The 24,775-nt window shown below is 39.5% G+C and overlaps 1 protein-coding gene across 1 annotated transcript in view; it reads right to left on the bottom strand.

The window, feature by feature from the left end:
* Window positions 1-8,507: 8,507 nt before the first annotated feature.
* The window catches only part of LOC115224567 (ankyrin repeat and protein kinase domain-containing protein 1-like), a 30,873-nt gene continuing 14,605 nt past the window's right edge, over window positions 8,508-24,775 (bottom strand). The window contains exons 6-9 of the mRNA XM_029795492.2: window positions 18,781-18,898; window positions 16,601-16,765; window positions 9,823-9,970; window positions 8,508-8,803 (exon numbers count right to left, since the gene is read on the bottom strand). Of these exons, the coding sequence (XP_029651352.1) occupies window positions 8,746-8,803; window positions 9,823-9,970; window positions 16,601-16,765; window positions 18,781-18,898 (489 nt within the window). The 3' untranslated portion in view covers window positions 8,508-8,745. The remainder of the gene's footprint in view (window positions 8,804-9,822; window positions 9,971-16,600; window positions 16,766-18,780; window positions 18,899-24,775) is intronic.

Here is a 24,775-nt window from a genome sequence, read left to right as displayed (position 1 = left end):
GTGGTGGTGAAAGATAGTGTTGGTGACATCTGTTACGGTGTTGGTCATAGTCGCCACTGATGGCTCCTATGAATACATTTTGATAATTATGACCAACGCCATCTTCCACCACCATCAGCACCACCAGCACCTGCCGTTCAAGAATTGGGACCTGGAGATCTCCATTTCCAGCGACTTCGAGGGCCACCTCCCAGTGGTGTTGGGTGTCAATGAAGAGCCCTCAACTACAACAAGACGACTAAAGTTTTTTTCCAAGGGCTGGGGTCTCCTGCCCCTAAGCCCTAGACCATCACCTAATCACCCTTATCCGTCTTGTTGCTTAACAACAACAACAACAACCACCACCACCACCTCATGAAAATATGTCACAACAACAATGACCAACTCCTGGAGAGTTGCTTGCATCAACAGTCTGAGCGCATTCCATTTTAATGGAGGTTTTGAGCATGCTGAGGGTCTTGGCGAAATTCATCCCCAAGGCACCGGAAAAGCAGCAGGAACAGCCCTGCATGGAAAGTGCTCAGGACACACTTGGATGTGCAAACCACAGCCCAGGCTTCATGAAGGCCATCATTACAGCTGAATGGTCACTGCTCAATGCATTTGGTCATTTTGCATAAAAACGAAAATCCAAAAAGCATGTACTGCACGTCTGCACTCTAGGATTAACAGCAGGGAACTGGAGCAGCCTATTGGCACGAAAAATTTCACCCTTGCACAGGAAGGCTGGCATCACCTCCCACTGAAAGGATTTTACCTATGCAGTATTAGTTTTGGCTGGAAAAAAATAAAGTCAGATACTTTTTGAATACACCGTGTGCTTTATTTTATGAACCCCAAAGGGATTTAAAGGTAAAGTCGAAATTGACTTGATTTGAACTCAGCTCCTCTGGCCTGTGCCGGTGGCACATAAAATGCACTCACTACACTCTCGGAGTGGTTGGCGTTAGGAAGGGCATCCAGCTGTAGAAACACTGCCAGATCAGATTGGTGCCTTGTGCAGCTTTCTGGCTTCCCAGACCCTAGTCGAACCAGCCAACCCATGCCAGCATGGAAAACATACGTTAAACGATGATGATGATGATAATGATGATGGGAAGTAGTCAGAGGAAATTCCACAGAGCAGTTTTCACCAAAGCTTGCTGTTATGTCAAAAAATTATCAAGTTTGTCGTTGAAGATATGTTATCAAATTGAGAGAGGAGGGAAAAGGGGAGACAGAGAGGATGGAGGTGGAGAGAGAAACTGCAGAGAGAGAGAGAGGGAGAGGGAGAGGGAAAGAGGCTCGTAGACAACTAGCAGAGAGATAGGTACTCAAACATATAGCAGAGAGAGAGAGAGAGAGTAAGAGAGAAAAGGGTACAATGAGATATAAGTAGGCAGGCAGAATTATTGACAAACAGAAGGGGAGTAGGAGAGGAAATAGTGAGTGTGAGAAAGAGAAAGACAGAGACAAACAGAAAGAGGTATAGAGAGAGAGAGAGAGAGAGAGAAGGGGAGGTGATAAGCTGAAGAATCTTATAAGAGGAAATAAATTGGATGATTTGACCTTAGTGTCAATACAAGATTACTAGCATCTGTGGATGTGTGTGTGTGTGTGTATGCGCATGTGTGTGTGTGTGTGTGTTTTCATGCATAGGTAGGTGAGCAGGGCAGGGTCCCAGTGTCTACATGTATATTGTAGTGTCAGCGTCGTTGTCATCATCATTATCATAATTGTCATCGTCCTCATCGTCATTGTATTCGTCAGTGTAATTGTTGTCGTCGTCATCATCTTCTTCATCATCAACATGATCATGATCATCAGTCTTTTGTTACCATAAAAAGTAATGACAGCCTTTGGGAAAGAGGGAAAAACCTCCTTGTCAAAACAAAATTCCAGAAGAAAACCAAAACTTTCTGATAGGGACTCTCCGACTCTTACACGAATTGTTAGAAAGGATCACAAAAGTATAGCTCCCAAAATTACTGTAGAGTTTAATGACCACCTCGAGAACCCAGTTTCCACAAAAACTGTTCACCAGGAGCTGCACAAAGCCGGATTTCACGGGAGGGCTACAATCAGAAAATCACTACTTTCAAAAACAAACGTTACAAAGTGTTTAGAGTGGATTAAAAACCTACAGAATTGGTCCCTAGAACAATGGAAGACTGTTATTTTCTCGGACAAGTCATCCTTTACCTTATTTCTGACCACCGGCTGAGTATACGTGTGCAGACAGCCAAAAGCATTTGAGACAGACTGCTTTCTTCCAACTGTTAAACATGGGGAGGATCTTTGATGCTCTGGTGGGGCTATATCTTGGAAGTCTGCCGGCCCAATGGTTTCCCTTCAAGGCAGAATTAATAGTCAAGACTATTTAAGCATTTTCTCTGATCAAATTCATCTTAACTAGTCTGAAACTCTTTGATACAACCTCTTTCTCCCCTTTCCCCCCACCATTTGTTCTGTCTGGAATTATAATCTAATTGCAAACACATAAAATTTATGCATTAGATTTCATTGAATATTCATTTTAAATGTATATGCGTTTGTGAATTAGCTTTCGTTAATAAACTCAGTTTGCGTTATCTTTCTTAACATTCATCCCTATGCCATTAAATAAACTGTACCTGCGACAATTCAAACACCTTCCCTCATCTGTTTTAATATTCTTTTCTACTCTAGGCACAGGGCTCGGAATTTTGGGGGAGGGGGGGCAGTCAATTAGATTGACCCCAGTATGCAACTGGTACTTAATTTATCGACCCTGAAAGGACAAAAGGCAAAGTTGACCTTGGTGGAATTTGAACATAGAACGTTAAGACAGATGAAATACCACTAAGCATTTTGCCTGGTGTGCTAACTCTTTTACTTGTTTCAGTTATTTGACTGTGGCCATGCTGGAGCTTTAGTTGAGCAAATCAACCCCAGGACTTGTTCTTTGTAAGCCTACTATTTATTCTATTGGTCTCTTTTGCCGAACCGCTAAGTTACGGGGATGTAAACACTAGCATCGGTTGTCATGTGATGTTGGGGGGACAAACAGACACACAAACATATACACACACATACATATATATATATATATATATATATATATATATAATATATATATATATATATACATATACATATATACGATGGGCTTCTTTCGGTTTCCGTCTACCGAATCCACTCACAAGGCTTTGGTCGGCCTGAGGCTATAGTAGAAGACACTTGCCCAAGTTCCCACACAGTGGGACTGAACCCGGAACCATGTGGTTCGTAAACAAGCTACTTACCACACAGCCACTCCTATGCCTAACGTTTCTTATTTCTTTACTGCCTACAAGGGGCTACACACAGAGAGGACAAACAAGGACAGACAATTGGATTAAGTCGATTACATCGACCCCAGTGCGTAACTGATACTTATTTAACCGACCCCGAAAGGACGAAAGGTAAAGTTGACCTCGGTGGAATTTGAAGTCAGAATGTAAAGACAGACAAAATACCACTAAGTATTTTGCCTGGTGTGCTAACATTTCTGCTAGCTCACCACCTTCATCCGTTTGATAACCGATGTTGGTGTGCTTACGTCCCTGTAACTTAGTGGTTTGGCAAAAGAGATCGATAGAATAAGTTACTGGGCTTACAAAGAATAAGTCCTGGGCGTCAATTTGTTCAACTAAAGGCGGTGCTCCAGCATGGCCGCAGTCAAATGACTGAAACAAATAAATGAATAAAAAAATATACCTTATATACATATATATACATGATGGGCTTCCTCACAGTTTCCATCAACCATATTCACTCAGAAGACATTGGTCCATTGAGGGCTATATTAGAAAACAGTCGCTGAAAGTGCCATGCAGTGGGATTGAACCTGAAACCATATAGTTACTAAGTGAACTTCTTAACTACACAGTAATTTCAACAAACGAAACACGTGCTTTTTATTCGTTATAATAAATCGACTAATTATTTCATGTCACAGTGGAATTCGTTATCTTGGTTGTTTCTTGGCCCCATTACATGTTTTATGTAGGTTTTTGAAATATTTCAGAGTTTTGGGTCTTAACCCTGATTTCTGTTGTCATTATCTTTATATATAAAATTGAGGATGTGTGGTGTCTGTCCCCTTCGATTTAGATTCCTAACTACTCCCACATTTTGCGGTGCAGTTTAACCAAAACCGGGTATCTTATAGTCGTGATTCATATCGAGCCCTTCTGGGTATTAGTGCGCGTCTATGATGAGTCTACGATTTAAAAAAAAATTTACCATAATTTTTTCCCATTTTTAATGCATTTTTGGCATATATAAGGGAAGTAACTCTCTAAAAATTTATTATTAAATCTCAGAACGTAAAAAGCTACAGTAACCCCCCCCCCTTGTGGTTAGCCATATTGAGATGGCTATTATACTTTACATCTCTAAAAATGCTTATATAGTTATTTCCCTTACAAACCCGAGCGATACTGCCAGTTATAATTATAATTAAGGAGGTGAACTGATAGCATTGTTAGTTCCTCAGGTAAAACACTTGGTGGTATCTCTTTCATCTTTGTGTTTCTGAGTTCAAATTCTGCAGCGGTTGACTTTACCGTTCATTCTTTCTGGGATGTTAAAATAAGTACCAGTTGTTCACTGAGGGAGAGGGCAGGGGTCAGTGTAGTCGACTAGCTCTCCTACCGCTGAAATACAGGCATTGTGCCTCTAGCAGAAAGAATTATTATTATCATTATTACATGAATCACCATCCTCAACATTTACCATGTGTTTTCGGAGCTGGCATGGATGGAATGGCTTGACAGGAACTGGCAAGGCCAGGGCCACACCAGGTTCCTTAGTCTGCTTTAGCTTGGTTTCTACAGCTTGATGGCCCTTCCTAATGCCAACCACTTTACAGAGTGCACTGGGTGCTTTTTATGTGGCACCATCACCAGTATTTTTTACATGACACCAATACCACTGCTTTTTATGTGGCGCCAGTGCTTTTTACATGGCACCATCAGCAGTGCTTTTTATGTAGCACCATCACCAGTGCTTTATACATGGCACTATTACCAGTGCTTTTTATGTGGCACTATTACCAATGCTTTATACATGGCGCTATTACCAGTGCTTTTTACATGGTACTATTACCAATGCTTTTACATGGCACCATAAGCAGTGCTTTTTACATGGCACCATCAGCAGTGCTTTTTATGTAGCACCATCACCAGTGCTTTATACATGGCACTATTACCAGTGCTTTTTATGTGGCACTATTACCAATGCTTTATACATGGCGCTATTACCAGTGCTTTTTACATGGTACTATTACCAATGCTTTTACATGGCACCATAAGCAGTGCTTTTACATGGCACCATCAGCAGTGCTTTTTATGTAGCACCATCACCAGTGCTTTATGCATGGCACTATTACCAGTGCTTTTTATGTGGCACTATTACCAATGCTTTATACATGGCACTATTACCAGTGCTTTTTACATGGTACTATTACCAATGCTTTTACATGGCACCATAAGCAGTGCTTTTTATGTGGCATCAGCACCAGTGCTTATACATGGCACTATTACCAGTGCTTTTTATGTGGCACTATTACCAATGCTTTATACATGGCGCTATACCAGTGCTTTTTACATGGTACTATTACCAATGCTTTTACATGGCACCATAAGCAGTGCTTTTTACATGGCACCATCAGCAGTGCTTTTTATGTAGCACCATCACCAGTGCTTTATACATGGCACTATTACCAGTGCTTTTTATGTGGCACTATTACCAATGCTTATACATGGCGCTATTACCAGTGCTTTTTACATGGTACTATTACCAATGCTTTTACATGGCACCATAAGCAGTGCTTTTTACATGGCACCATCAGCAGTGCTTTTTATGTAGCACCATCACCAGTGCTTATGCATGGCACTATTACCAGTGCTTTTTATGTGGCACTATTACCAATGCTTTATACATGGCACTATTACCAGTGCTTTTTACATGGTACTATTACCAATGCTTTTACATGGCACCATAAGCAGTGCTTTTTATGTGGCATCAGCACCAGTGCTTTATACATGGCACCTGCACTCACACCAACGCTCTTTTTATGTGGCACCTTAGTTTTAGGATCTCAATTTTGTTGTGGTGAGTGGGTCTTCATGACAGTTTACATCCTACAGTCTTTCTTTTTCCATTGTCTGTTTTCTTAAGCATCATTATACATACATACTATCATTTACTACATCTTGATACATATTCATCATCATCATCATCATTGAAAATCTGCTTGCCATGCTGGCATGGGTTGGACAGTTCAACAGGAGCTGGCAAGCCAGAGGATTGCACCAGGCTCAGTTCAACAGGGGCTGGCAAGCCAGAGGATTGCACCAGGCTCCAATGTCTGTTTCAACATTGTTTCTACAGCTGGATGCCCTTTCTAATGCCAACCACTTTACAGTACAGTGTACTGGATAATGCTTTTTACATGATTATAGCACTAGTGAGGTTTTACCAAGTAACTTGCAAGGCAAGACCCATCTCAGCCTAGGAGGGAATAGTATTGAGGAATGTGGCTTTATGTCAGGTGATGACATGATTTAAGTACGGTACCTGCATTATTACCATGGTTGTAATAGCAGAGTCATTACTGCACCAGGCAAAATGCTCAGTGGCATTTCTTCCAGTGCTTTATGTTCTGAGCTCAGATACTGTCGAGGTCAGCTCTGTCCTTCGTTCTTCTAGAGTTGATAAAACATTTACCAATTGACTACTGAGGTCGATGTAATTGACTTCCCCTCCCCTAAAATTGCTGGCCTTGTACCAAAATTTGAAACCGATATGATGTTGTGTCTTAGGTCCAGTGATGGTAGTTGTATTGTTAACATACAGGCAGGTGTATCATCATTGAGTACATTTAAAAGTGCATGGGGCTGGGTGCTGAGGAGCTTCTTACTGGGATATTTCTAAGGTTTTCCTGCACCACCTCTCTTTGCCTTTAAAAAAATGGCAAGGAGAGGCTGCGTGAGAAAGACTGGAGTGATTATGGGATCGGAAAGTAGAAAATGGAAGTTGCAATTGAGTTTATCTTTCAATGGGAAGACGCATGGATGGAAGATGAGAGAGTAGTATACAATCTGTATATGTGCATAAAGAGGGTAGGAAAGCAACGGCACAGTCAATGGGGGACAGCAGGGTCCACAACTGATTGTGGGTACCCCCGATTCAGAAAGAATTACTGCACTGTTTGGCATTAGGGGTTCAAAATCCAAATCAATGCTGGCAAAGTCAAAGGAATTGAGAGAAATGCATGGTAGATTTAGTGTGTTTAGGGGTGAGAAGAAAAGCAGTGGAGATAAGAATGGGAGTCACTAGCTTGTAGTGGACCAAGGAAGATAGGTAGATATTGTTCATGGTAATAGAGATGTTGATTTCATATTTTAGCACATGTCCAGCAATTTCGGGGACACGAGTAAGATGATTACATCAACCCCAATATTCCGTTGGTACTTATTTTATTGATCCTGAAAGGACAAAAGACAAAGTTGACCTTGGCAGGATTTGAACTCAGAACGTGAAAACAGATGAAAGGCCACTAAGCATTTTGCCCAGCGTGCTAATGATTCTGCCAGCTCACCACCTTATGGAGAAAACTTATGAAAGTATCACATATGGTGGAAGTGAATCCTAAATTGAAAAGCATTAACAAAAAAGATGCAATTGCTGAGCTGTTGTCCAGTATATATGTATGAATGGGATACATGTATATATATATATGTGTGTGTGTGTGTGGGCTTATTTTATTTTTGTTTCCTATTTTTTTACTATTAATTTTTATTTCTTTTGATATATCTTATGGTCTCTCTCAGACCTCCTCGTTAAAATCACTTATGTTCATTTTTTTTCTTTTTGGTTGAAGCAGGATTCTTTGATGTATAAGAGTAGCATTTCAATGTTTTCCATCTGATGAAATGATGTGTACTTTATTGGTTATTGAAACATACATAATGAAATATCTGAAATATCAATAATTTGTTTTCTGTTTATTTCAACTCTTTATATATATATATATATATGTATGTGTGTGTAACATGAAATAGAAGAGTACCATGTCACTACCCATGTTCTTTTCTTATATATATATACATATTTGGTTGGTTGACGAAGATTAATTAGGTACTTAAGTTGAGGTACCAATAATTCCGCACTAATATTTGGTTTTATATATATATATATATATATATATATATATATAGACAGACAGATATACATATACAGAAAGAAAGGAGGAAAAATAAAGAAAGGAAAAAAGAAAGAAAGAAAGACAGAAAGGAAAAAGGAAAGAAAAGAAGAAAGAACTATCTTTTCTTTCAGCTTTTGTCAATGAAGAATTGTGAAATGCAAAAGATTTCAGAATTATTCCTTCTTATGGCACATAGTCACATTTCCCTTTCTGTCCTTAACCCTTTCTACACTAATTTACCTGAGACCGGCACTAGTTCTACTATACAAAAAAGCCAATTCCAAAGTCTTGAACATTAGATTAATATTATATTCCAAACAAACAGTTTAATAATGAAAAAAAAAGCACCCCAAAAAAGTGGTTATTTTACTAAATAAGTCGCTCTGGATTTTTGATTATTTTCAAGATTAAACAAAACTCGTAGTTGGGATGTTTCGTAAAAATTTGTTCAAGAAAAAGGTAAACTATATTCCTAGGAATTTTCAATTTGTAGTATGTGTTTTGTTCCTTGAAGCTGGTGCCAATTCTCTCTCCTATTCTACTGCTTCTCCATTCCACTGACATTGCACATATAATTCCAGTTGGGTTTTTCTGAAGAGGTAAAAACAGAAGAGAGAATATTATACATGCATGTATATATTATATATATATATACGGTTAGAGGTTGTGTTAACCTCATAAAGGGATGGTTTTATCCAAGGAAATACTGGTTCAATACCTAGTATATTTGGGGAATTAATTTCCTTAAAATAATATATATATATATATATATATAAACATATGGTTTATATTCATATAGAAGAAGAAAAAGAAAATGGAGATTGAGAAGTTAATAATTGTTTATTATTAACAGTAAATTAATCAACTTCCCTTACAGCTGTTTCAATTGATACTCAGGAAATACTAAATTTATATTTATATGACCTGAGCATCGTATCTCCATAGGAAAAAAAAACAAAACACCCTTGGATGTTTTGTATGTGCTTAGGATCACAAGCAAGTGTATTGGTTTGATGCTTGGGAAGAGTGGAAAAGTCTTTAATGTTTCAGACCTAGGCTCTTCGATAGGAAGGAATAAGAGGGAAAAAAAGGAGAGAGAATGAAAAAAACAGAGAGAGGAAAACTTTTTTGTAGGAATTAACAAGACGAAATAGCCAGAAGAAAGAGATTGAATGAAAGGGAGATAATGACAGTGACCCGGTCAAACGAATTTAATCTTGTGCATGCGTATGTGAGAATGGTGTGTGTGTGTAAAGAGGGAAATAACTCGAATCTGCAATTCTCATGAAATTCGAAACATAGGTATTCCAGTTCATTACAGAAAATATAACAGAAAAGTCTAATTCTTCAATTGTATGTAACATGGTCAATGCCGGGTAACTCTGCTAGTACTTATATATATATGCATGCATGCACATGAATATATGTATATATATATGTGTGTGTGTAAATAGGTGTATGTATGTATACAGAGAGAAAGAGAGAGAAGCACAGAAAGATAAAGAGAGAGAACTTGATTATTTCTATTCTTTTAAGCCCTAGTAATATTCCCTACTGATGACAGGTGACATATTTAATAAAAGGTTAACAAATTAAACTTTCATACTAACCCTTTAGGTAGGGGCAAGGGTAAACTTAGCCTGTGCCTCTGGATTTGTTGTGTGGGAAACAGGTTTTCTGAGGAATCCCCTGAAAGACGACGAGAGTTACCTTGCTGGGACTCTTTCTCACAAACTGGGCACATAATTTCTTTGTTGACTGAAAACAGAGAGAAAAAGAAGGAATCATGGAAATGGATAAGTATGTCTACTTATTCTTTTCATGTGGATCTATGAAAGGAACATAGTATGGGTTACATATACGGTACACATACATACATACATACATACATACATACATACATGTCTTTAAAATAAAGCTGGACCTCTTCCTGTCAGGTGTCCCAGATGAACCAACTTCACGGCAGGAGGTGCAGATGAGAGCAGCTGCATCAAACTCTCTCATGCACCAAATATCAATTGCTAAAAAGCATTCGTGAAGCAAAATCATGTAGCAACACCGAATGGCAGTGCCCCAGCATGGCCACAGCTTGTGAGCTGAAACTAGACTAAATGAAATGAAATACATACATGGTGGTTGTCTATTCCTTATGCAGAGTTTGACCACCTCCTGTACCTACACCTTAGCACCATCGTGGCATCTGATATGGCTTTTTAAACCAGACAATGTTCTGAAAAGACACCCACATAGATTGCATATCTGATTTGGACCACCTAGAACTGCAGATAAGTTCTGATCTTTGTCGATCTTAAATTGTCATTTGAGACTTCCATTAGATTTGCAAACCTTCTGGCATACATTGCATTGAAAGGTGTGCACAGATATATAGGCAGAATAGTTGGTGGAGGTTCGTTTTCCATGGGTTCGCAAATGAGATTTGAGCCCAGCAAAAGAAAGGCATGGTCTGTCAGAAACTGTGCACACAAAAAGGTCAATGTGATTCATCTTCTTGATTGTAACATACATAAAAACATACATACAGACAGACAGAATACCTATGCTGAACTACTGAGAAATCTGCAGTTACTCTATCCAGATTACAAGTTCATATTTATAGCTGTAATTATTGGGGCCCTTTGATATGTAACACACTGCCTAAATACCAATCTTGAGTAATTAGGATTCTCAAAACCAGGAAGGAGAAAGCTAATTCGAAGACTACAGATCCAATGCATCACTGGAACTGTAAAAATCTGTAAAACTTTCCAGAAGTTTAGCATTTAAATATATATGAGCATGTCTAGATATGCAACTACATGCATGAGAATACAAACATATGTACATACATATATACAAACAAAAATACCCCGTTGTTGATGTTGAAATTCCAATGAAAGAGCTTTGAATCTAGGTTAGAAACTGGCTCTTTCTCTATTGGCAAGAAATCTTGAAATAAAACTGAATAATGACATACATGACATACATATGTATATATATATATATATATACACACACACACACACACATCAGAATTGACACCAGTGCTGGTGACACATAAAAATCATTGACATGGTTGGCGTTAGAAAGGGCACCCAGCCGTAGAAACTACATCAGAGCAGACAATGGAGACTGGTGCAGACCTTGGCCCTACCAGGCTCCAGACAAACTGTCCCAGCCATGCCAACATGGAAAACTAACGTTAAATGATGATGATGCTGATAATGATATAGACAAATCTCTTTCAAATTGGACATTAGTATCTTGGAATAGGCCACATCAGAGTGTGTTGTTTCCTGTATGCTAACCATAGTTGGAAAGAAGTTTGGATTGGTCTCTGTTGGACTGTGATACAGGGCTAAAACAACAACAACAACAACAATGCAAGCTAATGAGTGGACCTCCATGCAGTCTATAAACCTGCTAGAAATGGCAACCAAGGCAGCAAGCTGGCAGAAACGTTAGCACGCCGGGTGAAATGCTTAGCAGTATTTCATCTATCTTGACATTCTGAGCTCAAATTCTACCAAGGTCGATTTTGCATTTCATCCCTTTTGGGGGTTGATAAATCAAGTACCTATTTCTTTATTACCCACAAGGGGCTAAACATAGAGGGGACAAACAAGGACAGACATAGGTATTAAGTCGATTACATCGACCCGTGTGTAACTGGTACTTAATTTATCGACCCTGAAAGGATGAAAGGCAAAGTTGACCGTGGCGGAATTTGAACTCACAACGTAACGACAGACGAAATACCGCTGAGCATTTTGCCCAGCGTGGTAACGTTTCTGCCAGCTCGTCGCCTTTATAAATCAAGTACCAGTTATGCACTGGGGTCGATGTAATTGACTTAATCTGTTTGTCTGTCCTTGTTTGTCCCCTCTATGTTTAGTCCCCTGTGGGCAATAAAGAAATAAGAAATTGCAACCAAATGTCACTTGAATCACTCCATACCGTTTTAAAAATGGAAGGATACGTAACAGAGCAAATGTAATCTTAGCTGTACAAAGAGAAATAAAAAGTGGGGAAGTCATGGCTGGCTACAATGCTTTTGGTCATCAGTCTGCTTGATTTGGGCTGAGGTGAGGCAAGGCAACAATGCTGATACTGTACAATCACCATAGCCATCAGTGCCAACCCCAACACCACCACCACCACCACCACCACCACCACCATCATCATCAGTCATCCAAGAATTTGGACCTGGAGATCTCCATTTCCAGTGACTTCAAGGGCCACCTCCCAGTGGTGTCGGGCGTCAACGAAGAGCCCTCGACTACAACAAGACGACCAAAGTTTTTTTTTTTTCCAAGGTGTGGGGTCTCCTGCCCCTAAGCCTTAGACCATCACCTAATCACCCTTACCCGTCTTGTTGCTTAACAACAACAACAACCATGACCACCACCACCAAAACCACAATGACCACCACCACCACAAATGATGACGTCAACAACAATAAGTGCATAAACACATTTTGAAGGTCTGCCCAAATGGAAGTTGTGACCAGTGTTAGCCCCAGCAATATTCTATACAAAATTCACAGGCCTTTTAAAAATTATTTGTTTTTTTTTTTGTAAATACTGCAAACAAACATGTTTACTAAAGAAGCAAAGGTGTGTTAAGAATAATTCCGTTGCCAGGTGTAACATGAAAATAAAAGGGGGGGAGTTTGTCGCTTCATACCGTTATAGCCAAGCAAATACAACATATATGAGTATATGCAACACTTGAACCTGTGTCTGTGTGTAAGAGAGTGTTTATACATGAATTCCTACGTGCATATTGGTTGGGTGTATAATTGGAAAATGTATGTAAATATACTTCTGAAATAAACTAGATTGTAAATTATCTTTTGCCACATTGGTTCTCTCATTTGACTACGGCCATGCTGGAGCACCACCTTTAGTCGAACAAATTGACCCTCCCAGACTTATTCGTTGTAAGCCTAGTACTTATTTTATCAGTTGATTTGCTGAACCGCTAAGTTATGGGGTCACAAACACACCAGCATCGGTTGTCAAGCGATGATGGCAGGGGACAAACACAGACACAAAGATACAAACACATAAATATCATCATCATCATCATCATCATCATCATCGTTTAGTGTCCGCTTTCCATGCTAGCATGGGTTGGACGGTTCAACTGGGGTCTGGGAAGCCAGAAGGCTGCACCAGGTCCAGTCTGATCTGGCAGTGTTTCTACGGCTGGATGCCCTTCCTAACGCCAACCACTCCATGAGTGTAGTGGGTGCTTTTTACGACGGGCTTCTTTCAGTTTCCGTCTACCAAAATCCACTCAGAAGGCTTTGGTCAGCCCAAAACTATAGTAAAAGACACTCGCCCAAGGTGCCATGCAGTGGAACTGAACCCAGAACCATGTGGTTGGTAAACAAACTACATACCACACAGCCACTCCTGAAGGGTTTCTTAGTTGAACAAAATTGATCTCAGGACTTATCTTTTTTTTTTTAAAGCTTAGTACTTATTACCTCCACCTTAGCGAAGGCAGAAGTATTGTTTTCAGTCGTATTTGTTTGTTTGTATGTGGACAAGATATCTCAAGAACCACTGGACTGATTCGAACAAAACTTTCAGGGATGTTTGGCCTTGTGACTGGCACAAACTGGTTAGATTTTGGGATCAATCTGGTACCAGACAAAGATTCTGGATTATTTTTCTGGTTTTCTTACTTAATTTTTGAGAGCGATCAGGTTCATTTTTAGTGTTCTTGTTAGTGAGAGCAGTCAAGTTTATTTCAAATATTCTCATTTTAAAAATCATCTCTAGCTAATCGTTGAGAGGATGTTGGTGTCTGTGTGAGTGCGTGTATGAATCTGTGAGTGTGTGTGTGGGTGTGTCTGTGAGTATGTGAGTGTGTGTGCATGTGAGTGTGAGAATGTGTGTGAGTGTGTATGTGTGTGTATGTGAGTGTGTGTAAGTGTGTGTGTATGCAAGTGTCTGTGTGTGTGTGTGTGTGTGTGTGTGTGCTTGCTTAGAGCTGAGTATGTGCATGTGTCTGTGTCTTCTTGTCAGTGTAAAGTATTAATATTTTATGGTCACAACCCTATGACCGAAACAGATAAAATATAGGCAGATGTAAGTGATACGACAACATTATGTATGTTAATGTATGCTCGTGCATAAATTATAAGAGTGTGTGTTTGTGCATACAGGATGTATGTGTGTATGTATGTGGAGGCTTGTAAGTACAGTGTGTAAGTGGGGAATATCTGTGAGATTTACAGGTGTGATATGCAGGGGTATGAGGGTGTAGTTTGTGAGGGAGGGGGGTCTTTTGAAGGTGTGGTAGATGTAGACAAGGGGTATTTGTGTGAAATTTGTGACATGGGGTGGTATTGTTGAGTTATTAAGGGTGGTGTTTGAACGAGTGGAATGTGTGTACAAGGTGATGTATGGGAGTCTAATGTGAGTGATTGTGTGTGTGTATATGTATGAGGGCTTGTGTGTGAGTGTGCGTAAATATGTGTTTGTGTGCATGTATGAAGGTTTGTGAGAATGTGTGTATGTGTACGAAGGCTAGTGTGAGTGTGTGTTTGTGTGTCTATGAAGACTTGTGAGAGTATGTGTGTACCTGTGCGCGTGTCTCTATGTGTGTGTATGAGGGCTTGTGTGAGTGTATGTATGTGTGTTTGCGTGTGTATGAAAGCTTGTGAAAGTGTATGTGACTGTGCATTTGTATGTGTGTATGAAGGCTTGTGAGAGTGTGTGTAAGTGTGTGTATGAAAGCTTGTGAAAGTTTGCGTGACTGTGTGTATGAAGGCTTGTGAGAGTGTGTGTATGTGTGTGTATGAAAGCTTGTGAAAGTGTGTGTGACTGTGCGTTTGTATGTGTGTATGAAGGCTTGTGAGAGTGTGTGTATGAGGACTTGCATGAGTGTTGGTGTCTCTGTGTGTGCCACCCCGCCTCAATACTACTCCATCCTAAATTGATGTGGGTCTTGTCTTGCTAGTTGCTTGGTAAAACCTCACTAGTGACATAGCTGTGTAAAGCATTTCCATAAAAGTTAGGAAGGACATCCAGCCATAGAAAACATCTCAAAGCTGACATTGGAACCCAAAACACTCCTGTGATGGTTCACTGGATCTTGTCAATCTGTCCAACTCATCCCAGTGTAGAAAACAGACAATAAATGATGCTGATGATGATGGTGATAATTACGATGATGATAATGATGGTGATGGTGATAATGATGATGGTGATGATGATGATGGTTGTAGTGGTGGTGATGAGGATGACGATGATGATCTTCCTCCTACTTCTCTTCATCATTCTTCTGCTTTATCTAAAGAACCAACCAAGTCCCAATCAAAACATTATTTGACTCCCTCCTGCCCCACTGCCCACTCCTATAAGCAAACCAGATGAAACATGGCCAGAATTCTGGTTCAAGCACCCAATAGCACCCCAGATAAGCTCTCATCGCTTTTTCATTTTTTGAAATTTTCAGAGAATTTTCGCAAATTTGTGTTCTACACAATAATTCATTCCATTTTGCAAAAAAAAAAGAAAAAAATTGTGATTTAAGGGCCATTTAGCTGTTATTTTTAGCACATCCCATGACCACCTGATACCTTTCTTGTTTCTTTGTCACTCTGACATGTATTGATGTTTTTTCAATATTTTTCTCCCCGTAAACACATTTAATGATCCATTGCTGGGATTTAAGCAAAAAATTCGGACTGTCCATATTTCAAACTGATTTTTAAAAAGAAATTCAAAAAAGAGTGGAAGTTTAAGGATTGAGGATGGGGTGAGTTTGAAATATTTAAAAAAAATATTCTTTGTCAGGCATGGTTGTGTGATAAGTAGCTTGCTTACCAACCACATGGTTCTGGGTTCATTCCCACTGCATGGCACCTTGGGCAAGTGTCTTCTACTATAGCCTCAGGCTGATCAAAGCCTTGTGAGTGGATTTGGTAGACAGAAACTGAAAGAAGCTTGTCGTATACATATATATATATATGTGCGTGTGTGTTTGTTTGTCCCCCCAACATCGCTTGACAACCGATAGTGGTGTGTTTACGTCCCTGTAACTTAGCGGTTTGGCAAAAGAGACTATTGGAATAAATACTAGACTTACAAAGAATAAGTCCTGGGGTCGATTTGCTCAACTAAAGGCGGTGCTCCAGCATGGCCACAGTCAAATGACTGAAACAAGTGAGAGAGTAAAGAGTATAAATTCCTGTATGTAGAACACAAATTTGCAAAAGTTTTCCGGAAATTCCAAAACATGAGAAAATTACAAGGGGTTGTATGAAGTATTTAAACCAGAATTCCACCGAAACATGTTTGCCCAGCCTGAAGAATAACAAAAGCAAAACTGGAAATACTGAAATCAAAAGACGTGTGTTTATTATAAACTTACCAGCTTTCTGCATGATCCCTAAATGTCCAGAGCTTTTGGCAAGGTCCATAGGGGTGTCATTCATTGCGTTGGTGATTTTTAGATTTCCTCCATAGTTCAGATAACAGCTGAAACATTCTGCTTTGCCTCTCTTTGCGGCTAGGTGCCCCACTGTGTTTCCACTCCCTTTTAATTGAACAATGTGACATTGACAATGGCCAAGTTAGTCTTCTGTTTCATGTATTTAGGAACTGATTAAACTTGATGGGGGTCTTAGCTATAACCCTTTAGCATTCAGATTACTCTGCCAAATGTAATGCATATTTATTCTCATTGTTTTGAACTGATCATGCATTAAAGGTGTAGGAGTGGCTGTGTGGTAAGTAGCTTGCTTACAAACTGCATAGTATCGGGTTCAGTCCCCACTGCATGGCACCTTGGGCAAGTGTCTTTTACTATAGCCTTGGGCCGACCAAAGCCTTGTAAGTGGATTTGGTAGATGGAAACTGAAAGAAGCCCGTCGTATATATATATATATATATATATATATATATGTGTGTGTGTGTGTGTGTATGTTTGTGTGTCTGTGTTTTTCACCCCAACATTGCTTGACAACTGATGCTGGTATGTTTACCTCCCCGTAACTTAGCGGTTCGGCAAAAGAGACTGATAGAATAAGTACTAGGCTTCCAAAGAATAAGTCTTGGGGTCGATTTGCTCGACTAAAGGCAGTGCTCCAGCATGGCTGCAGTCAAATGACTGAAACAAGTAAGAGTAAAAAAGTATCTTGGAGCTTTGAGATTTCTATGTGATTGTTTATGATTTGAATGACATTGTCAGGTAGGTGTGAGAGATCAGTTCTGGCAAGTTTGAACATAAAACAGACAGAACATTTTGGGCTGGATATGGCTGGCTTAAATGCTAAAAGGTTAACTCTAATGTCAGCTAACTTTTCCTCACTACGATGTGACAGAGTTTTAACAATGGTCTTAATTGTAATGTGAAATAGCATTAACTAAAATGTGAGAGGTATTAGCTGGAATGTGGCAAAATGTTGACTATTATGAGAGTCCTAGTTTCAATGTGAAGGCATATTAATTGTAATGGAATAGTCATCACATGTGTTACTGAGCCAGTACAAAAATTACAAGGCATCACCTCCATCTCTCTAACAGTTCTTCCAAGTCATTAATCTGGATTAATACATTTTTATCAACCCCTAAAGGATAACAGCCATCACAAGGTCCAGTCCTTGTTATGATGTGATGGTTTGCATGCCTTGATGACCCTGAGAGCTATGCCAGTGGAGTGCAAGTTTCTAGTAGGGCCTCCCATGCTGGGCAAGTCAAAGGGTAGAAGCCAAATGAATATGGATCATCTTCGTCCCTGAGATAAAAAGGGGTTTGCATAAGGCTAACACCCATACCAAGAAAAAGCAAAGTCACAGAAGCATTGACAACAATTCAAAATCTGGGAGAAGGCCATTCCTCAGGAAAACATACAACACATCATCATTGTTTAATGTCTGTTTTCCATGCTGGCATGGGTTGGATGGTTTGACCAGATCCTGTAAGGCCAAGGGTTGCACCAGACTTCAGTATATGCTTTGGGCAAGGTTTCTACAGCTGGACGCCCTTCCTAACACCAACCGCTTTACAGAGTGTACTGGGTGCTTTTTATGTGGCACCAGCACCTGTATCTATTCTGCTGTCACAGACAGGTCTTCTTGAGCACAGCAAGGTGCCAGATGTCTCAGTCCTTTGTCAGCAAGGTGTCAGATAGCTTCAAAATTTGAAAGTGAGGGAACTAATATCCTGCATTACTCATCAGGACCTGACTTGAAAGCCACAAATAAGACAAGAGAAGACATCCTGAAAATAGCTGGTGGTTAGATATTGATGCTGAGCTGGAAAAGCAGGGGTCCAACTGGAAAGAAGCAGAAAAGACATCCAAGAGTTGAGAACGGTGGGGAAAAGGTGTCAATGGCCTATGCTCAGGAGAGAGTGTGAGGCTTAATTAAGCAGAGTAGTAGATAAAGGATGAAAAGTAAAGCTGACTCTGGTGGGATATGAACTCAGATTGTTGAGAGCTGGAACAAATACTATGAAGTATTTTGTCCGACGCTCTAATGATTCTGCCAGTTCACTTTTGTATTAAGAGCAACGGTAAAAAGTAAGAATAAATACGAAAGACAAAATCACCATCTTGAGTATTTGGACCAACAGCAGCAGCAGTTTTATCACCAGCAGCAGCGGCGGCCCTAACAGTCGTGTGAGCGAGGAGCCAGTGAAGCACATTTGTTGATCCATGGTATCCTGCCTGGGTTTGAAACACAGAAAAGAGAAGAGAAAAACTGTCATGTGACTATTATAAGTTATTATTGGTGTTTAGAACCCCCCCCCACACACACACACACATAGGCCTCAACCATCCAGTCTTTCAGAGAAATATCCAGAATTACTTGATCAATTCTGATGCAGAGCATGGATGAAGATCACTTGGTTGGCTGCAGAGCATTCAGATTCATCATCATCATCATCGTTTAGCATCCGCTTTCCATGCTAGCATGGGTTGGACGGTTCAACTGGGGTCTGGGAAGCCAGAAGGCTGCACCAGGCCCAGTCTGACTTGGCAATGTTTCTACGGCTGGATGCCCTTCTTAACACCAACCACTCCATGAGTGTAGTGGGTGCCTTTATGTGCCAGACGAGGGGCTGGTAAAAGGTCACAATCGGATGGTGCTTTTTACGTGCCACCGGCATGGGGTCCAGGTGAGGCTGGCAACAGCCACGATCGGATCGTGCTTTTTACATGCCACCGGCATGAGGCCAGTCGGGGCAGCGCTGGCGACGGCCACGTTCAGATGGTTTTCTTACGTACCACCGGCACTGGTATCACAGCTACAATTTCCATTGATGTTGATCGATTTCGATTTTGATTTTCACTTGCCTCAACAGGTCTTCACAAGTAGAGTTTTGTATCCCAAGAAGGAAAGGTATGCATAAGTGGACTGGCTACATCCCAGATAGAGGCCACGGGTTATGGTCTCACTTGTCCTGCCGGGTCTTCTCACACACAGCATACTTCCAAAGTATGCTCTGTCAAATGTAATGCCTTATTTATTCTCATCGTTTTGAATTGATCAAGTATTAACTTGTAGCTTTGAGATTTCGATGATGTAATTGTTTAATTTAACCCTTTAGTGTTCAGATTATTCTATCAAACAATGCTTATTGATTCACATTGATTTGAATTAATCATGCATTATCTCATATCTTCAAGATCTTGATGGTGTAATTACTTAATGTAGAATAACATTGTAGGGTAGGTGTGAGAGCCTGGATCTGGACAGTTTGAACATAAAACAGATTAACTATTTTGGTCGGATATGGCCGGTTTAAATACTAAAGGGTTAAAAGGGTCATGGGATATGCATTCAGGATACAAAGAACTGGAACCCACAGTCTAAAGCAGGGTTTCTCAACTATTTTTTATCTATGAACGCTTTTGATTACTATTTTATTCAGGTAGACCCCCATAGCCATTCAATGTTTAGGTGTGAGAGGCCAGTCAAACCCTTTGGGGTTGGTGTAAGATGCTGGATCTGACTGATTTGAACATGAGACAGGTAGAATATTTGAGTCAGATATGACCAGCTTAAATATTAAAGGGTTAAAAAGATCGCTTGGTAGTTATGCAGTTTTATGTCTGGTCCTATTACTTGGGACCTTGAGCAAGTGTCTTTTACTGGTTGACTAAAGCTTCATGAGTGATATTTGATGGACAGAAACTGCATGATAGGATCATTCCTGGCCTTGAGTTGTAGAATTAATCTGTCACCAGCAGGTTTTGAGTACCTTTAGTAGACCCCATTCTGTTGTATAGGCCAGGTTTCTGGTCTGAGTATAGCCTTCAATGATCCCACCAGTCTCAAAGATCCTGAAGAAGGTCAGGGGCATTGCCCCCGCTTTCTTCAACTGAAGACAAGGTGTCCTTTTTTTTCTAAGACATTGGGTGTGGTACAGGGGAGAATTAGCTGCTGTTTCTAGCAATTCTAACGACTATATAGAGGATCCTTATTTTGGTTTGTACAATTGGAAGTAATGGAGCCATGAAATGGAAACCTTTACTGTGCAGTAGATGTAAAGTCCTCAAATGCGGTGTGTTGCATGTGTGTGTATGGGGGGTAGATGGTACTGCTGGTGGTGGTGGTGGTGGTGGTGGGGAATGCTACACCAAATTGTAATTTTCACAGCAAAGTGTAGTTAAAGGCAAGATCATTAACATGGATCATTAGTGTAGCTCATTAACAAGGAACCCACACGTATGTATGTTTTATTTAAGTTCTTAAAAGAGTTCAAGCCAGCTGCTAACAAAGCAACAAGACTTTTTGAATTAAGAGAGTTCCTGGTGTTTAAAAACAGGTGGTTGTTTCGGTGTGTGCGTGTGTGCATGCACATATGTTTTCCCTTTGAGTGTTATTTAAGTTCTTGAGAGATTTCAAAACCAGTTGCTAACAAAGTGGTAAGACTTTTTGAGTTAAGAGAGATCCTATTGTTTGTAAAAAATGTGCTTGAGTTGTTGCATCAGTTGAGCTGCTGAGACCTGAATAAATGGAAATCCAAAGGAGCAATATCTGGTGAATATGGAAGGTGGGGTAACACATCCCAGCCAAGCTGCAGCAATTTTTGTCTGGTTCCCAAAGCATCAAGTGCCGAAAATGAACTTTCTTATCTTCCATTTTAAAGGTTTACAAAATTAACACAGGTTATAGGAACATAAACCTTCTTCCACGAAAAGATAGCTTAAACTGTGCTCTGAATGGAGGTGTAGTCAAATCCTATTTTATGGACTCAACCGTGTTCTAAAATAAGTTGAAAGGTAAGCTACTATGAATCGGCACAAACTTTCCGGACAACCCGATATAAAGGTGTGATATTGAGGGATATGCATGGATGATAATAAGTTGTTCAGGCATGTGATAATAAAGAGTTTCTCTTAGTCCAAATGTGTGATCTTAGAAAGCCACAGAATGGGAAGTTAGTTGAGCTGAAAATAGACATCAAATATTGATTTGAAATTTTGGCGGAGCAGGCTAGTCGATTACATTGACCTCAGTGCTTGACTGGTACTTAATTTACCAACCCTGAAAGAATGAAAGGCAAAGTCTACCTCGGCAGTAGCTGAACTCAGAACGTAAAGATGGACAAAATGCCAAATAAGCATGCTAACGCCTTATAGACATCAAAATATTGAAAGAAGCAAGCAGATGGTGTAATGTCAAAGGTCATACGACTTAAATATGCAATTGTCTTGGTGATGAAATTACCATGATATGGAAAGTTATCAAGAGAGTATGAGAATGCTCAGGTGAACAGGTAAATACTTAACCTTCTGCCTGTCCTGTGTATCATGTGATACATAAGACTTATTTCCCAGTCATCCATATATCATTTATGATACACATTCCTAATTTTTTTTCAACCACCAGCATGAGTTGAGAACTTATGAAAGGAAGAGTTTTATTTTATTCAGAACATATGAAAAACAAGCATTGATTTTTTAGGACAAACTTATGAAAATGACTTGGATAGGCAAAAGGTTAATATTCAATATAATTAAGAACCCTTGTGTATTTTAATTAACCCTTTACTTATTCTATGTATCACATGTGACACACAGAACTTACTTCCCTGATGTCCATGCATCATATATAATAAATATTCCCATTTTTTTCAACCACCAGAGTAACTTGGTACTTATGAAAGGAAAGTTTTATATTATCCAGAATGTATGGAAAACAAGGGCTAACTGAAAGTCTGGAAACAAGCATGGATGTTGAGGAAAATAGCACCAGAGTGACTTGGGACTTATGAAAGGAAAGCCTTATGTTACTCAGAATATGTGAAACATGGGATAATTAAAATGTCTGAAAATGGGCATGGATGTTCAGGACAAACTTAATCAAAATGCAAGGGTAAGTGAGTGTTCAACAAAAGTGGCGTGCAGAAATAAAGCAGGAGATAACAAGTCACTATAAAAGCAAAAAACAAACAAACAGTGATTCAATGTTATCACATGTATTGGTCAGTGAGAGAGATGTTATTTTATAAACTAAATTCATGGGTGAGGGTTGAGAAAAAGAGTATCAAATATTAAACCAGATATCAGCATTGACGATATCAAATGATTTGTGAAGATAATATAAATTATTACTTGGTGAAGTGATAAAAATTTATGTTATACAAAAAATAATTGTCCCCTGCCCTTCACAGAAGCAGTTTGGTACCAGTTTTGAATCCAGATTCTTGTTTTGTGTTTTTATAGGGTTGACTTGGACGCACAGACACACACACAATAAAAAAATACCTATGCCCAGCAGGATCCCAGAAAGTGCCAAAATCTTGATACTGCCATCAGAAAAGAATGAATAACCTATAAAATAAAGGAATAATGGAGAGATCAGGCAGAGAGTCTTTGATGAATTTGGTAAGATGAATTATGATTTTTAACCCTTTTGATACCAATCTGTCTAAGATAACACCTTATCTTATGATACAAGCTTCCTGATTTAACCCTTTTGTTACTGTATTTATGTTTAGATGCTCTGTGTCTCTTTCAATTACTTTAAATATAACAAAGAGTTTAGTAAAATAACTTAGTGATCATACAGCTAGTGTTAGGAACACAAATTGTGGCTATGGTTTACTATTTTACTCTTTTACCAGTTTCAGTCATTTGACTGCGGCCATGCTGGAGCACCACATTTAGTCAAGCAAATCGACCCCAGGACTTATTCTTTGTAAGCCTAGTGCTTATTCTATTGGTCACTTTTTGCCAAACCGCTAAGTTACAGGGACGTAAACATACCAGCATCGGTTGTCAAGCGATGTTGGGGGCGGACAAGCACACACATGTATATATACATATACATATATACGACAGGCTTCTTTCAGTTTCCGTCTACCAAATCCACTCACAAGGCTTTGGTCAGCCCTAGGCTATAGTAGAAAATACTTGTCCAAGGTGCCACGCAGTGGGACTGAACGCGGAACCATGTGGTTGGTAAACAAGCTACTTAGCACACAGCCACTCCTGCACCTAATTCAAAATTTATGAAAACAAGACATTTGTACTACAGAGCCGTAGCCAGAGCCAGTTTCAGCTGGGTTGGTATTAAAAGGGTTAATGTGACTTAAAGGAAAACCTTCCATTGAAATTTCATGTAATCTATGTTCCAAATACCAGTTTAATAATGACAAAGTTACCTCGTTAAATTCTTCATTGATTTCAAAATCAATTTAACTCTTTTGATACCATGTCTGAGACCATCTCTGGTTCTATATGATACAAACTTTCTGTTTAAAGTTTTCTAAATTAAAACCTACCTTCAAAATTCTTTGTTAATTTATGCTCCAAACATCATATTAATACTCTTTTACTCCTTTACTTGTTTCAGTCATTTGACTGTGGCCATGCTGGAGCGCTGCCTTTAGTCAAACAAATCAACCCCAGAACTTATTCTTTGTAAGCCTAGTACTTATTCTATCGGTCTCTTTTGCCGAACCACTAAGATACGGGGATGTAAACACACCAGCATCAGTTGTCAAGTGATGTTGGGGGGACAAACACAGACATATAAACATACACACACACACACACACATACTTATATAATACACACATATATAATCTTTTCTAATCTAGGCACAAGGACCAAAATTTTTGAGGAAGGGGCCAGTCAATTACATTGACCCCAGTATGCAACTGGTACTTAATTTATTGACCCCGGAAGGATGAAAGGCAAAGTCGACCTTGGCGGAATTTGAACTCAGAATGTAAAGGCAGATGAAATACCGCTAAGCATTTTACCCAGCATGCTAACGTTTCTGCCAGTTTTCCGCCTTTGCACACATATATAATAACATATGTATGTATACGTATTTATATGTCCTCATATTGACATCACATGCTATAGTGGTTGGTGTACATGTCTGGTATCTTGGCAGTTCAGTGTTGTGAAGATGTAGAATAAAATACTTTAATTTGGAAAACAAAAAAATTGGTGTCAAGAAGGGTACCTGGTGATATATGATAATACCATCACTGCACAGCGCTACATGTTTTGCCACTACTACAAGCCATACTACTACTACTACTACTACTGCACAATGCTACATGTCATGCTATGACTGCA

Source organism: Octopus sinensis, linkage group LG25, assembly GCF_006345805.1.
Source record: "Octopus sinensis linkage group LG25, ASM634580v1, whole genome shotgun sequence".
Classification (NCBI taxonomy): domain Eukaryota; kingdom Metazoa; phylum Mollusca; class Cephalopoda; order Octopoda; family Octopodidae; genus Octopus; species Octopus sinensis.
This window is presented reverse-complemented; position numbering and strand designations above follow the sequence as displayed.